General features: G+C 36.8%; 1 protein-coding gene across 5 annotated transcripts in view; it reads right to left on the reverse strand.

Annotated features, from left to right (window-relative positions):
* DIAPH2 (diaphanous related formin 2) overlaps nucleotides 1-15,816 on the reverse strand; it is a 936,081-nt gene that overhangs the window by 434,700 nt on the left and 485,565 nt on the right. For all 5 annotated transcript variants that reach the window (XM_059679396.1, XM_059679395.1, XM_059679394.1 and 2 more), the window contains one exon: nucleotides 7,730-7,859. In XM_059679396.1, coding sequence (XP_059535379.1) covers nucleotides 7,730-7,859 — 130 coding nt within the window. The remainder of the gene's footprint in view (nucleotides 1-7,729; nucleotides 7,860-15,816) is intronic.

Genomic DNA, 15,816 nt, shown 5'->3' on the forward strand with positions numbered 1-15,816 from the left:
AACTTAATATTCCTTTAAATTTTATAAGATATTTATGGTGTTGATATGATAAATATTTCTTGGTGAATGAATTACATTCTAAATTATTTTAAACAGTATGTATGAAAAAGTCCAAAGGAAACTAAACAATTTATTTTTTTATTAAAATGATGTAATCATGTATACTCAGTTTAACTCAGATGGCGAACATTTTTTAAAAAGATTTTTAATTGATTTTTAGAAAGAGAGAAACATTGATGTGAGAGAGAAACATCAATCAGCAGCCTCCTGTATGCTTCCTACTAGGGATTGAGCCCGCAACCCAGTCATCTGACCTAGAATCAAACCTACCACCTTTCAGTACATGGGACGACACCCAACCAACTGAGCCACATCGGCCAGGGCAGATTACTAACATTTAAGTAAGGTCAAGTCTACTGATATTTTGTTTCATCAGTATATTATGTGCTTCCAAAAAGTTCAACTAAAACTCAAACTTTAAATCTGCTAGGAAATCCAACAGTTTAATACTTTCTCATATATTGGGTCCTGTGAGTCACTGTACATTAAATGCTCCAGAAACAGTAGGATTTTATTCCATAACTCAAAGATTTTTTAAAACTAACAGTGGACAATATGAAATTAATTTTTTCAGGAATTAGAATAACAGAAGTTTCAGCTGTTAGGCAGATATTACATTGAGCCAGTCGGCTGCCATTCATTCCTATGAGACTTTTAATCCTTACTGTTCATCACAAATCTTTATGGTTTGATGGCCTCCATAAGTTTAGGTATCTCCACATTACCTTGTTTCCATTTTTAACTTTCTCCTTGAAAGAAGTAAAACATGGACCAGGAAATACAGGTAAGTCCTGGTGTCCTCTTTATTCTGAATTACCTTGTTTTTTCCTGTTGTATTTACAGCAAACAGTACTAGTAATTTTCAGGTTGCTATTCTCTATGTGTGAACTTCTCTCAATGTTTTATTTTCAACTATGCCTGCTGTACTAAAAGGATATGCAATTATTCAACTTAATAAACATTTATTGAGCATTTACTTCTCCCTGACATGCTACACTAGCACTGAGACTGTAGGGACACATGGGGCATATTCCTTGTCATTGAGGAACTCAATCTATGAGGTACATAGAGAAGCAAACAATGAAATAAAAATGCAAGTATACTATGTGCTATGTTACAAATAAGGCTAACACACTGTTGTGACAGAAAGAAAGGAGAGGATAATTTTGTCAAAATGGGGAGAGGATGTGGACCACTACATTGAGGAAATAGCATTAACATTTCAGTAAGCCTTTCATTTGGTCAGCATTTACTTTCTATGTTTCCCAATATGTAAGCATAAATTATTTGTTGTATATTGTAGACCACAAAGGAAGCAAACATGGAGCTGAACTGTATTTAAAAAAAGAACTCTAGACAAGGTCTGCAAACTTTCATTGACTCTCCACCCAGTACTATGATTCCTTCATCATTCTGTGCCTCAGTATCTTCAACTGTCAAATGATGAACTTGAACTAACTGCCATCTTGGTCCCTTTTTGCAAGGACTCTGTGACTTCTAAAGTTTCTGCAAGCTCTGGAGTTTCAGAAAAAGTTGGTATGGGTTTTTTTCACTCCCCCAACTTTTTTACCCTGCTATTATATTACTTTTTTCTTTTTCTTTATTTCATAGATTTTTTTCCTCTACAATATTTCCTGTAATCTGGACTTTTATCATTATTAATCCTATGAATAAATCAGAGTGGATAAACAGGTAATCAGAGTTACTTATTATGACATGAAAAGATGGCAGATATCAAAAGATATAGTTGGTCATTAACTTGTATAATAGATTGATTTGATTCAAAAGAAATTAACACTGTTCATAAGAAATTTAACCAGCTCTTATTTTGTAGGATGGCACTAATTTAACTGAAATGAAACCCATTTTGGATTTATGCAAAACCTTAGGATTAATAGTGCCTTCAAATATATTAATATAATTTTCCCCTGTTGAGTAGAATAGTTTTAATTAAACTTTACTAACCCCTTTGGTTTAATCCCTGGAGCTGACCTATAAAACACTAGAGGTTTTAAATCAAACCATAAAAATGTTCAAAGCTGAAAGTTTAAGTGATAGCCATGAGGGGTGGGAGGACAAAAAAGGATTTACAAAATATGTCTAGTAAACTAGCAATACTTTATGCAAGATATATCTATACATCTATTATATACAATTATATACACTGACATATACATAATATTAAAAAGTAATCATTGGGGAAAAGGTAATTGTGGTTTATAAAAAATATTTTAAATATTTAAAGGCATCAGGGTCTCTATAGCAACCAGTTTTTTTTCCTCTCTAAGACTCATTGGTATGCCAAACATGAATGAGAGGACCTGCAGATTTATAATTTAACCTAGGATAAAATGACCAGAGCAAGATTATTTTATTAATTACACTGGTAATAAATTACATTGTAGTGTTTTATTTTGAACTTCATAAGGGCTATGAGAATATCTAGAAGAAAGTTAGGCATTCTCCTCCCTCACCCAGCCTGCTTGCTTCCCCTCTTCCTGAAATAATCACTGAATAGATAAATAAACAAGTGAAATCAAACCAAAACAAAACCACTCTATAATTCTTTGAGCAACGCTTCATAAATTTTCCCACCCAAGTATTCCTAATGGAAGAGAAGATTGAACACATGCCCCTAGGGATCTACTGCTAGTTTGAAGTTTCTTTGAAGTCATCTGTTTTATTTTAAAAATTCATGTGGATTTTGCATCCTACTCCATAATATAGATCTGTTTTAATGTAAAAATTATGTGTTTTCCCCAATATCTTTGCATTGCAGGGCTCTAGGAAAATAGACTAAGTTTACACCACAGGTTTGCATCTTCCAAGACCCACACAACTTTAGAAGTTTAGCTTTATAAGTGATAAAGGCAATTATAAAATACACTTTTTCCATGGATCTCATATTTTTACTTCAGTTTAAATTTTACTTCCATGTAATTTTTTTTTCTTTGCCAGTTAATTTGAGGCCTATGCCTTTAGGACTGAACTGAAATAAATGTCTAGTATTTGCTATGCCAGACAGGAAAGATCCTTACTCTATCAAAATAAGAACTCAGGTTCTAATAATTAAAAAACATAGAAATAAGAAATTAGTAGTCATGCAATTTTCTTCACATATTAGTTATACAATTCAATCATTAACTAAATTAGTTTCATCTTATCTATAGCCCTTCAGTTTAAAAAAAAATACTGTTTTTGGTTTTGTTTGTTAAGATGATCATTAGTCCATCATGGAATAAAATGAACTATATAGTACTGATCTCTTTTTATTTTTGCTGGTGAACTGTGAATATATATATATATACACACACACATATACACAGTATATGCTATACACAATACTAAAAGTAACAGAATGAGATTCAGACAGGACTGAAATGTGCATTAAGCAAACAAGATAAATTAGACTCAAATACCAAGGAAATGTATTTAACTATAAATAAATGGGAACTGGCTTGACCTTTTACCATGTTTTTTGTTTTTTTGTTTCTTTGTTTTCCCTGCAGACTAAATTCAAAAGTATTTTCTCCTAAGGTTTTAGTAGCAAAATACTCGGAAGAAAATAAAAGGAAATAGATTCTGAACAGTGATATGACAAATGATAGTCAGTTGTCTTAGAGAACTGGGCAGGTGAGATTTCCAGGCATGAGATGCAGCATGAAATCATACACAGAGAGGGGAATGAAAACGGCTCCAGAGAAAATATGTCTGGGCACACTGAAATGAAAACTAGGAGAAAATGAAAGAGGGATGCGAGCAGGCAGAATGTGCTTAAGAACTTTTTGAGTTGAGAACTCTGAGTCAGAATTTCATAGGGAAAGAAAAAGAACTAGTGAAAATAACTTGAGAATGGGGATTGCTGCGGCCCAAACAGTGAGATAGGAAGAAGCTTTCTGGTAACAGTCTTTTGAATAAACTGGCAGGCAGAATACATAAAAGCAGAAGTAATCAAAATACAACAGAGAGATTTTGCTTTTGGAATGGATTGTGAGAAAGAAGTTGGTTATATTGTAAGAGAAAAATATGAAAAGATTTATCAAAAGCCCAGACACAAGAAACAAATAGAACTGAATATACTACATATTTAGCTGAGACTAGAGTAACTATAGGTACCCTTATGATTATGATAATTCCCTTCTAAAAAGGCAAGGGCGATAACTATAATATTTAGAGTAGTACATCAATTACTACCACTACTACTACTAATTACTATAATAGAGATAGTGGTATAGCAACAACTGGGTAATTACTATGTGCCAAGCCTGTCAGTACATACTTGGAACATGGTAATTCATTTCATCTTATTGTCACTATCATTTCCATTTTATAGATGAGGAAACAAAAACTTGAAAGTTTTAATTACTAGTTCAACATTACAGAACTGATAAGTGATAGAGCAAGGAGTAGAACTTCATAAAATCTAACTCAAAAAGCTGTGCTTTCTAGGGTACCTTCATCAATAGCAGTTGCTAAAAGTGTGTATGATATGATATAGACATAGAGACATAGATATAGATAAACAAGTATCCTATCTAATAATAGACAAACATGGTAATTGACTGTACCTTTGCTATGCCTCCCATTGGCTAATCAGCATGATATGCAAATTAATCGCCAACAAAGATGGCGGCAAATTTGCATACTGCAGGCAGGGCGGGACAGTGCCATCCCGCTTGCCCTGCTGCCATCTGGGTCTGCTATCTGCAATCCTGGGGGGGGGGGGTCCTGTATGCGACCGGATGGGGCAGCAGCGATCTGCCGGCCCACCTGGGCATCCCGTGTGCGACCCGGGGTGGGGCCCCAACCCCTGGATCAGCCCTGCTGAGTGTGCGACCCGGGGCGGCGCCACAACCCCCCAATTGGCCCTGCCCTGCGCATGACTGGGGGCGGCGCCCCAACCCCCAGATCATCCCTGCCCTGTGCGGGACCTGGGGTGGTGCCCCAACCCCCTGATTGGCCCTGCCCTGTGCACAACCCGGCGGGGCAGGCACCTAGGAATCGGCCTGCCATCTGCCACCCGTGGAGCGGGTCTAAGCCAGCAGGTGGTTATCTCCTGAGGGATCCCAGACTGTAACAGGGCACAAGTGGGGCTGAGAGACACCCCCCAACCCCCCCACCACACAAGTTTTTGTGCACCGGGCCTCTAGTTTAGATATAACAATGAAAGCTGATATAAACTCAATCAGATTTCATTAGAGTTGTTACAGATTATTTTGGATAAAGATATGTTTATCAGTTATATTCATGAAAAGTGTCCTTAAATGTAAGAATTAAAAATCACCATTGTAAAACTGACAGATCATTTTAGTTTATTTAAAAATATACTTGATATGCTTCCTCCCAAAATCTTTCTGAAATTGATCTACATGTTAAAGGAATAAAATTATAATATAAATTTTATAAATATTGATATTATTCTACATTAGTTATATGTTAGTAAATATGCCTCTAGTTACGAAGGTGTGTTTTTAGGTTTATTTATAAAATTTTTATTCATTTCAGAGAGAAAGGGAGAGGGAGAGATAGAAACATTAATGATGAGAGAGAATCATTGATTGGCTGTATCCTGCACACCCCACATTGGGGATGGAGCCTGCATCCCAGGCATGTACCCTGACTGGGAATCAAAGCATGATCTCCTGGTTCATAGGTTGACACCCAACCACTGAGCCACTCGGGTTGGGCACAAAGGTGTGCTTTTAAATTCAAGGACCAAGATATAGAAATTCTTTAGAAAAGCAATTTCCAGAAAGTTGCTATTAAAGTTGTAGTGAGTAAAATTTTCCATCATATTATAAAGTTTTTTTTATAAAAAGGAAAGCAAATAAATAGTACTATGGAGTCATCGTTTGTCTCCTAGTGTTATTCTGTTCCTTGGACCACAAAATGCAACACAGTGGATTAAAGAAATATGTTGCCCTGGCCAGGTACTCAGTGGTTAGGGTATCAGCCCACACACTGAAGGGTTGTGGGTTCATTTCTTTCTCAAGGGCACACACCTGAGTTGCAGGTTTGATCCCTGGTTTGGTCAGAAAGTGTGCAGGAGGCAACCAATCCATGTGTCTCACATCAATGTTTCTCTCTCTCTCTCTCTCTCTCTCTCCCATCCTTCCCTCCCATCTACTCTCTCTAAAAATCAATGAAAAAAATATTCTAGTGATGATTAACAAGAATAAAAAAATCAACATTAGACATTAATTAAAGCAATTTTAAAAATAAAAGTTAAAAAAAGAAATATGTTGAGGGTTTGATTGATAATACCAGACCAGCAGAGATGACCACTGAATAATATTACACAAAAAAGATTTTGAGCTTTATAGACACACATTTTCCCCCTTCAAATGACAATAACTGGTTTATATGGGTTGTAATAAACTTGGGAAATGTACATGCTTTTGTTCCCTTACTGAAAATCCTCAGAGTTATAGAGAAATGTATTTACAACAGTGCAATTTCAAATATAAGGTTTATGAGGGACAATGTACTTCTCCACATATATACTCTCACCTTCAAAAATGTTTCCTGCTCTAGCAGGTTTGGCTCAGTGGATAGAGCATTGGCCTGCAGACCAAAGGGTCCTGGGTTCGATTCTGGTCAAGGGCACGTACCTCCGTTGCAGGCTCCTCCCCAACCTGAGCCCTGGTCAGGGCTCGTGCAGGAGGCAACCAATCGATGTACTTCTCTCACATTAATATTTCTCTCTGTCTTTCCCTCTCTTCCACTCTCCCTAAAGATCAGTGGAAAAATATCCTCGGGTGAGAATTAAAAAAAAAGTTTCCTTATTCCTCCTTTCTTTCACTTTTCAACTTCTTACTGGAGTAGACAATACTAACCATCAAAGCTAATTAACTTAAATAACAATCTTAGAAACATTTTTGTCTCCCACTCCTGTTCCTCCCTGGTGCCACATCCTACCCATTCTAGGCCTTCAATGATGAACCTGCTGACTACCACACTGAGACCAGACTGCTCAGAAAGACACTGAAATCTCTGAGATGGCCACCTCAATGCTCCCACCTTACAGTCAACCACTCTTTCACCTGTCCTAACACATTCTGCCACTGGGCCTTGCTCATATTGTTTGCTCTCTAGAAAGCATGCCTTTTTCATGTCTGTAAAAGTCCTCTGCTCAAGTTTCACCCTTTGGCCTCTTCCATGAAAGCCTTTTCTTATCTACGTTTCTTATCAGAATGACTTTCTCATCTAAACTACAGTACATTATCTTTTCATGTAGCACTTCTCATATTCATCCTTGTTTTATCAAGTATTTGTATGTATGTCTTTTCTTACCTTCTAGATTTTAAACACACTCAAGTAAGAAATGTCTCACAATCATTTTGCTATCACCAAATACCCCATAGTATGGCACCTTTGCAAACAATATACACTCCCGTGTTTAAGAAATGTAGGTATGACTGAACATATTATCTGATCAGATATTAAAGCCTCAATAATCTAGCAGTGTTACAAAATAAAGTAAGTCAAAAGCAGGCCATTAAAACACACTATGCTGTCAAATGTAAGCTAACAGAAACTGTCTTCCTGTTATTCTTATATCAGTAAAGTAACAGAATAAAAAGATTAATGTTTATAGATTATTTAATCCTATCATTTAAAATATAATACTTAACAAGGAGTAGTCTCAACGCAGTTACAAATCAATTACCTTTGCTTGCACTTTCTATATGTTCCAGTTCTTCAGGAAATTTCAGGATATCCCGGTATTTTTCATCACAAATTTCAGCAATAAAATGCAAGAGGGTTGTTTTTTGATCTGCTGATTTAGTATCTCTTATCTGGAATGAAAAAAACAAAAATATTAGTATTTTTTTTTTAGTAACAAATACAATTTTTTTCTTAAATAAGTGGAATGAATAAACTCAATTCTTCATGACTAATTAAAAAATAAGTTTGGGGTAGGTTCCAGAGGGGTCTAATAATGATGCTCTGAATTTTAAAATGACCTCCCCCCATTTTAAAAGCAAGAAAGAAAACAAAAAAAATGAAAAATTAAATGTGAATCTATTTTTAAAGTGTATAAATTATCATGGTAAAATGAATGATTCTTTTCATGAGAAAACAACTTTCATTCAAATATTAATAATAGAAATCTAAGTTAATGTGTGCTGATGTTATCAGCATTCTGTTCTTCGACTTATCACAGAAATATATTCTGGAAAGTAAGTTTCCTTTGTGAAGTTATATTTATTTCTAGCCATCATTGATGCAAATTAATGTAAAAGAGTAAACACATTTTACCCTCCTTTACTTGCATGGGCCATCAAAAAAGAATAACTGACAACTTCTTATGCAGATTTATAAACAGAATCCGAGCACGCAATCATGGTAATATGACAAAGTTTATTTGTATGCTTACATAATATATTTCCTTTGTAGAGACACTAGGAAAGAGATGCTACAGTTAGAATCATAAAAATCTTTAAAGTATAAGATAAAAAAAAATCTATGATGAGAATCTAAGTGTTTTCCTTAATATAACTCTCATACTAGACTAAGCTGAGAATGAAATCAAGGATTTACTGAAAAACAAAGGATAAATATGGCATAAAGTATCAAGTTTTCTCATTCTGTTGGATGTTTTAATTCTATAATCCTTAGATGACGGATTTGTCTACTGATGTTCATACTGATTCGGGGTTTTTCGCTTTAAGGATTACTCTGTTTCAAATAAAAGAGTATTCTTCACAAACAGGTTTATAAAAAGGCTGTGGGGGGTATTTTGCTAACTACAGAGGAATTTCATCTTACTGTTTTAGTGACTTAGACCAAAAAAAATTGCATTTGGTCAATCAGTCCATATTGAGTCTCTTTTGTGCTACAGATTTTAAACAACTGTTTACAGCCCAATGACATGAAAAACTTCAAAGAAATATTACTCTCAAGGCTCAAAAGAAATAGTCACAGGAGGCATGATGTTGAAATTTCAAGTGGTCACAATTATTTCTTTTAGAATTTCTAGGATTCCTTATCCAAGGTAGGTAAAATATGTAAAACTTGGCATTATTAGTTTGATTCACCAAACACTTTAAAGCACCACAAGGTTGAAATGACACAATTCAAGGACAAGCTATAAGAACAAAAAGCACCAAAAACCTCAAGGGCAATCTGTCTTAAGTAAGGCTTGTGGCTGTATTGGAATCAATGGGAAGCTCTCTTTCCTAAGGAGAAGTCTCTACCTGGGATTACAGTGTTACATGTTTACCAAGTGTATCATTTCCAGAGGATGCTGGATATCCCAACTAATAAGAAAATTAGCATTTACTTTTTTCACACAAATTACCTGAATTCCTAAATCCTAAAATCCTAAAAGTTAGGGAAAATGAAGGTACATCTTCCGAAGGGAAAGGAAATTAATCTATATTTTATAATTTTGTGATGAAACACACACACACACACACACACACACACACACACACACACACGCAAAACAACAAAAACTCACCTAATTTTTCAGGACACCAAATTGTACAAGTATATTATATTTTTTTAAATGCACATGGCCAACACTAGAAAGTAAAACATAAAAATAAAAAAGAGCATTGTGCTCATATGTCAATTTTATGGATGACTGAAAACTTCAGCTGCTGACATGAATACTATACATGCTTAACTTTCAAAAACTTTTTAATTGGTAACTATTCATTCAGAATCAGGTCCATTAATTTTATTTCTGTTAAGAAATTTAGTAGAATCAATGGTTATATTTTAAAAAGATAGAGCATAATATTTCAGTTAAATAAATATCTTGGTATCTTTCTCAAAATCAGAAAAAGTTGTAGACAGAATATGCATGTACTTTTTATTTTTATTTTATTTTATTGTATTAACTATTGTCCCAGTGCATGGATTCGTGCACATTGAAAGGAAATTAATTAGAAGAAATATTTTAATATCGCTATTTGCCCTTTCTCTATAATAGAAGTGTCAACCAAATTCACAATAGACAATGACAGATCGAAACACACGCGTGCGAGTGGCGCCAGCAAAAGCTTTATTTGTATAACACATAAGCGAGTCAACTTAGCCTTTTATAGATATGGAATAAACTTGCTTAATTAGACCAGCTTTCATATGTAGCTAAACTTTTTCCAGCCAAGTGAAGCCCCACAACTTCTCTTTTAGGTAAATGTCAGCAACACAGCAGTAAATATCACCATCAAGCAGATTATTATTGTAGATCACACATGGAGAACAAAGGGTAAAATATTTAACTGCAGCAGTGTTTGACTATATTCTGCACAGTGAGAAAACCTGAAGTCATTTTCAAGGTCCACCATTTCTTACTTCTTTTCAGTCGGGTCAAGTTTCTAAACTTTCTAAATCTCCATGTTCCAGCTAATGAAAAGAAAATAGGATTCTACTGAGTCTCCTATCTACCTACTCCAGGACTTCTGTAAGGATGAAATGAGATGCGGCACAGGAAAATGCTTCACAAACATCTGGTTAAAGTGTAAAATATTTCCACCTGGCTATAAAGCAAGTCATGTTCCTGGGCTGAAGAAACTGAAAGGAGGCTAGACGCTAGGGAGAGGAAGCAGGGCATTGCTACGTAACATCATTACCTGGAGGGACACTTAGCATATTAGCCTTTTATATACCGGTATATAGATCCTTGCCCAAGGGTATGTTTTACTGATTTTAGAGAGGGGAGAGAAGGAGAGGGAGAGAGAAAGAGATGGAGGAAAGAGAAACATGGATCAGTTGCCTTCCACACCCACTCCTACTAGGGATCAAATCCACAACCCAGGTACATGCCCTGATTGGGAATCGAACCCGCAACCTTTTGGTGCACAAAACTATGCCCCAACAAAAAGCCACACCAGCCAGAACTGCATGTATTTTTCTCAGAATTGTAATATTCCCTTTGAAGCATGGGCAAGCATAGCCAAGTGCCTGTCTTATCAAGCTAAGAAATACCTTGGTTGGTATAGGAGACAAATTGCTAAATCTGTATTGCAATATTTATTTTTTAAATAACTTCATACAGAGAGTCCTTTTTAAGGCTTCAAACTGGAATGGAATAATCATGACAAATATGTGGTCTTGGTTTTTTTTTCTATTTATATGAACCTTAGGTCAATCATTTTAAAATGAAATTTAAATATTAAAATATAAGGTGAAAGAATGTTTACTTATGAAAATATATTTACATTGTTCTATCATAACATCAGTCTCTCTTACCACAAACACACCATTCAAACATTAGCCACTGTCTCTCTCAGGACCTACTGTTGTTCAATATCAGCACAGAAGGCAAGAACATTCACCTTCATTAATTCAAATGGTTAGTGGTAATTATCCAATAATTTGCTCTTCCAAGTGTACTAGTTGGATATATACATTCCTTGGGATAGTATAAAAGTAACCAAATCTGAGTTTGGGTTAGTTTATCTACACTAATAAAAGACAAACATGCAAATTGACCACATCGTCACTATGCCTTAAGCCACGCCCACCATCCAATCAGAGCGACTATATGCAAATTAACCCAACCAAGATGGCAGTCGTCAGCTATGGGGCTGGAGCGAATAGGAGGCTTGGTTGCCCCAGTGATGGAGGAAGCAAAGCTTCCCGCCTGCCACAGCTGGCTCTGAACTCCACTCAAGGCAACAAAGTTTCAATTATAGAAGATAAATAAACCCCAGATACCTGCTTACAGCCGGCCATAGCCATGGAGCTGGAGGAGGAAGGAGGCTTGGGTTGCCCCTGGCAATGGAGGAAGCCAAGCTTCCCACCTGCGCTGGCTGGCTCTGAGCTCCACTCAAGGCTACAGAGTTTCAATTATAGAAGGTAAATAAATCCCAGAATTAAAAAAAAAAAAGAAAAGAAAAAAAGTAGAGGCTGGGAGCTTCTGTTTCCAGGGGGCTAGGCCAGCCTGAAAACTGCCCTCAGCCCCTCACCCAGACTGGCCAGGCACCCCAGTGGGGACCCCCCACCCTAAAGGGGGTGTGGCCAGCCTGAAAACAGCCATCAGCCCCTCACCCAGGCTGGCCAGGCACCCCAGTGGGGATCCCAACCCTGATTGGGGTGTGACCAGCCTGCAAACAACCACCAGCCCCTCACCCAGGCTGGCCAGGCACCCCAGTGGGGACCCCCAACCTGAAGGGGGTGTGATCATGATGCAAACAGCCACCAGCCCCTCACCCAGGCTGGCCAGGCACCCCAGTGGGACCCCCACCCTGATCCGGGACACCCTTCAGGGCAAACCAGCCGGCCCCCACCCGGGCAACAGTCCTCTATCCTATATAATAAAAGGGTAATATGCAAAGTGACCCTAACAGCAGAACGACTGGGAATGACTGGTCACTATGACACACACTGACCACCAGGGGGCAGATGCTCAATGCAGAAGCTGCCCCCTGGTGGCCAGTGCGCTCCCACAGGGGGAGCTCTGCTCAGCCACAAGCCAGGCTGATGGCTGCCAGCACAGCGATGGTGGTGGGAGCCTCTCCCGCCTCCTTAGCAGCACTAAGGATGTCCGACTGCAGCTTAGGTCTGCTCCCTGCTGGTAAGTGGACATCCCCTGAGGGCTGCTGGGCTGCCAGAGCGATGTCTGACTGCCAGCTTGGGCCTGATCCCCCGGGGAGCGGGCCTAAGCCAGCAGGTGGACTTCCTCCAAGGGGTCCCAGACTGTAAGAGGGCATAGGCTGGGCTGAGGGACCCCCACGAGTGCACAAATTTTTGTGCACTAGGCCTCTAGTTCATAAATAAAATTGATTTCTCTTTGATATCTGGTTAACTAGAAATTATGTTAACTTAAATTAACATCAAATATTCCAATAATAGTTGTCCAGATTGCCTAAGGCTTAGCAGTGACTAGAAGCACTTCAATGTTTTCTACAGCCAGGAGCCAAATGCCTTTTTGCATTCCTGTCCTTGCTCTCTCTCCCTCCCTCTCAGCAGCCACAGTGAGGCAGGAGTGTGAGGGATATAGGACTTCTCTTTATAAGATGCAAAAGGATGAACAAAATGGTTACCCTACAATCCTCTGTCTTGTACATATTTCCAATTAATAAAAACACAAACAGCAGTTCCAGAAATTGAAAGTCTCTTAAAAAGTTCAAAACATTTTATAATATTTTATGAGCCGAGTTATCAAGGAATGATAACAATAAAAGTAAAATAGAGTAATTCACTACCTTCACTGATAAAGTGCCATCAGTTAATAAACCACATAGCGATTTTAATTGTAATCATCTGACCAATAAATGTTACACATAAAGATTAATAAGTGAATTTATACTAACTGCGTCTACCTAATCTATAATAACTTCTTGAAAAGGTACATTAATACAAAATAGCTTTAACAGAAAAACACCTATTTCTATAGCAAATTCTGATCATTTCTCCTTTTCCTAATAAATATTGGTGCTGCATTATGAAAGATAATATTTATATTTGATGTGTTAAACACATTTTCAAAATTTTAGTTAGATAGCAAAATATGAACAACTAATTGCCATATAAAATATTATTTTTTATTTCAAATGCTATTATTCAAGCTTCAAAATGTGTGAACTTTGTCCTGTCTTTGAATCAGGGATTTGAGCACACAGAAACCAGCACACAGCCAGAGAGCCTGAGAAAACAACATTTTAATCATCTACGTCAGTCACACTCAATCTTTCTCTGAAGGACCCCTTCTGTAGGTAATTTTCCCTTCTGCTGAGATTTAAGCCTATTTCTTCTTGCTCTGTTCTCAGTGGGAGAGCACTGGACACTCTGTACAACCACCTCTCACAGAGTGAAAGTTCCCTTCACATGTGTCGTATTCTCTACATCAGTGATTTTTCACCTTTTTCATCTCACAGCACACATAAATTAATTATTCAAATTCTGCAGCACACCAAAAACATTTTTTGTTGATCTGACAAAAAATGTATAATTTCTATTCATTCACCCCAGACAGCTATTGTTGTGTTGACTGTTGTCTTTTTTTTTTTTTACAATCTAAGGAAAAAGAGGTCAGTAGCCCTAATACTTAGTATTTCATGTTTTAAAATTTCTTGTGGCATGTAGGTCTCCTTTAAACCAAACAATTTCAGTTCATTTAACTTCTCCAAACAAGTTAGTTTTCAAATGTTTAATTTTGTCAGGATAAAAATTAAACATTTTAAAAAAATTTTACAGTTAACTAATTTTAATTATAAATTAATTTTATAATTATAATTTAATTATAATTTATGCATCATAGAATATATATATATGAACAGAATATTTTATATTATATATTATAGAATATACTAGTATACATGATTGGAATAATTAGAATCCATTCCATTTCTTTTGCACAGGCTCCCATCACCTACTAGAAAAGCATACAAACTTCTTGGTTTTGCTCAAAAGGCCTTTGCCATCTGGCCTTTCCTACCTTTCTAACCTGTCCCTGCCGCATACATTTCTCTTCAGTCTGATCACAGTTGCTTGGACAGATCATGCAGTGAAACAGCACCGTGCTTCTGCACATCTCTTCCTATATTTCCCTTCCTTCTCCCTTTTTTTTCTATGTTTCATGTTTCAAGACCATTCAACTACCACTTCCTTTCTGAAGACTTTTCTATTTCAGGAGTAAACATGACCTACATTTGCTATGCCCTTCACTATATACCTTTCAACATGGTAATTTTTTCTAGTCAGTATATGCTCTTTCAATGGCAGAAACTGTTTCACTAATCATATATATATATATATATATATATATATATATATATATATATATGTATATATATATATATATATATATATATATATATATATATATATATATATCCACAGTACCTAAGAGAATGCTAGAACACACTAGGTAGGCAATAAATGTTTCTGAATGAAGATTTTTCTCCACATAAGCTCCCATTTGCATGAGCTACAGAACAATACATCTAAATTAAACTTGTGTGTGTGTGTGTGTGTGTGTGTGTGTGTGTGTGTGTGTGTGTCTGTGTACATACTCACATATACACAAGAGGTTGACTACTGACTACAAAGCTAAATGTTTCCAGGACAAATCTATTGGAGAGGTGGGAGTGAATGCCAGAATAAAGTTACAATATGCCCCACAGGAAGTGGAGCACCATGCATTTGTAAGGGGAGGGACTTTATGAGCAAAGCAAATATGAATGTAGAAGTGCATTCAATGATCCACTATGGGCTAGGGACTGTGCTAGAACCCAGGGATCAGAGATAAATAGCACATCTTACCTTCAAAGTCTCTGGGAGGTCAGAATTTAGGAGAAAACACGAAATTATAGAGAAAAGAGAAAACACAGGAGAGTAACTTAGTGGCAAATTACGTAATTAAAATGTTAACTATGGTATATGTAAAAAAGGCAAAGAAAAGAACAAATTCAATATACATTGTGAAGACAAACATGATTAAGTAACGGCAAAGGAATATTTGAAATGAGAAAAAGGGAAAAATCAAAGACTCCAAAAGTTTTAAGTTCTGATAATTAAAAGAATAGCTGTAGCATGTCCATAACAAGGAAAACAATGACACCAGAGAGAGCTGGCTTGAGGAAAGAGGTCATCTTTTAAATATAAGTATTAGCTACATGGAGGTAATGTATGAGAAGGTGGTCATGATTGTTCCATTCTCTGTGCTTCATTTTATCCTATACTAGAAGCCCAGTGCATGGATTCATGCACTGATGGGGCCCCTCTGCCTGGCCTGCACCCTCTCACAATCTGGGACCCCTCAGGGGATGTCAGACTGTCAGTTTTGGCCTCTAATCC

This window comes from Myotis daubentonii, chromosome X (assembly GCF_963259705.1).
Source record: "Myotis daubentonii chromosome X, mMyoDau2.1, whole genome shotgun sequence".
In the NCBI taxonomy this organism is placed as follows: Eukaryota; Metazoa; Chordata; class Mammalia; order Chiroptera; family Vespertilionidae; genus Myotis; species Myotis daubentonii.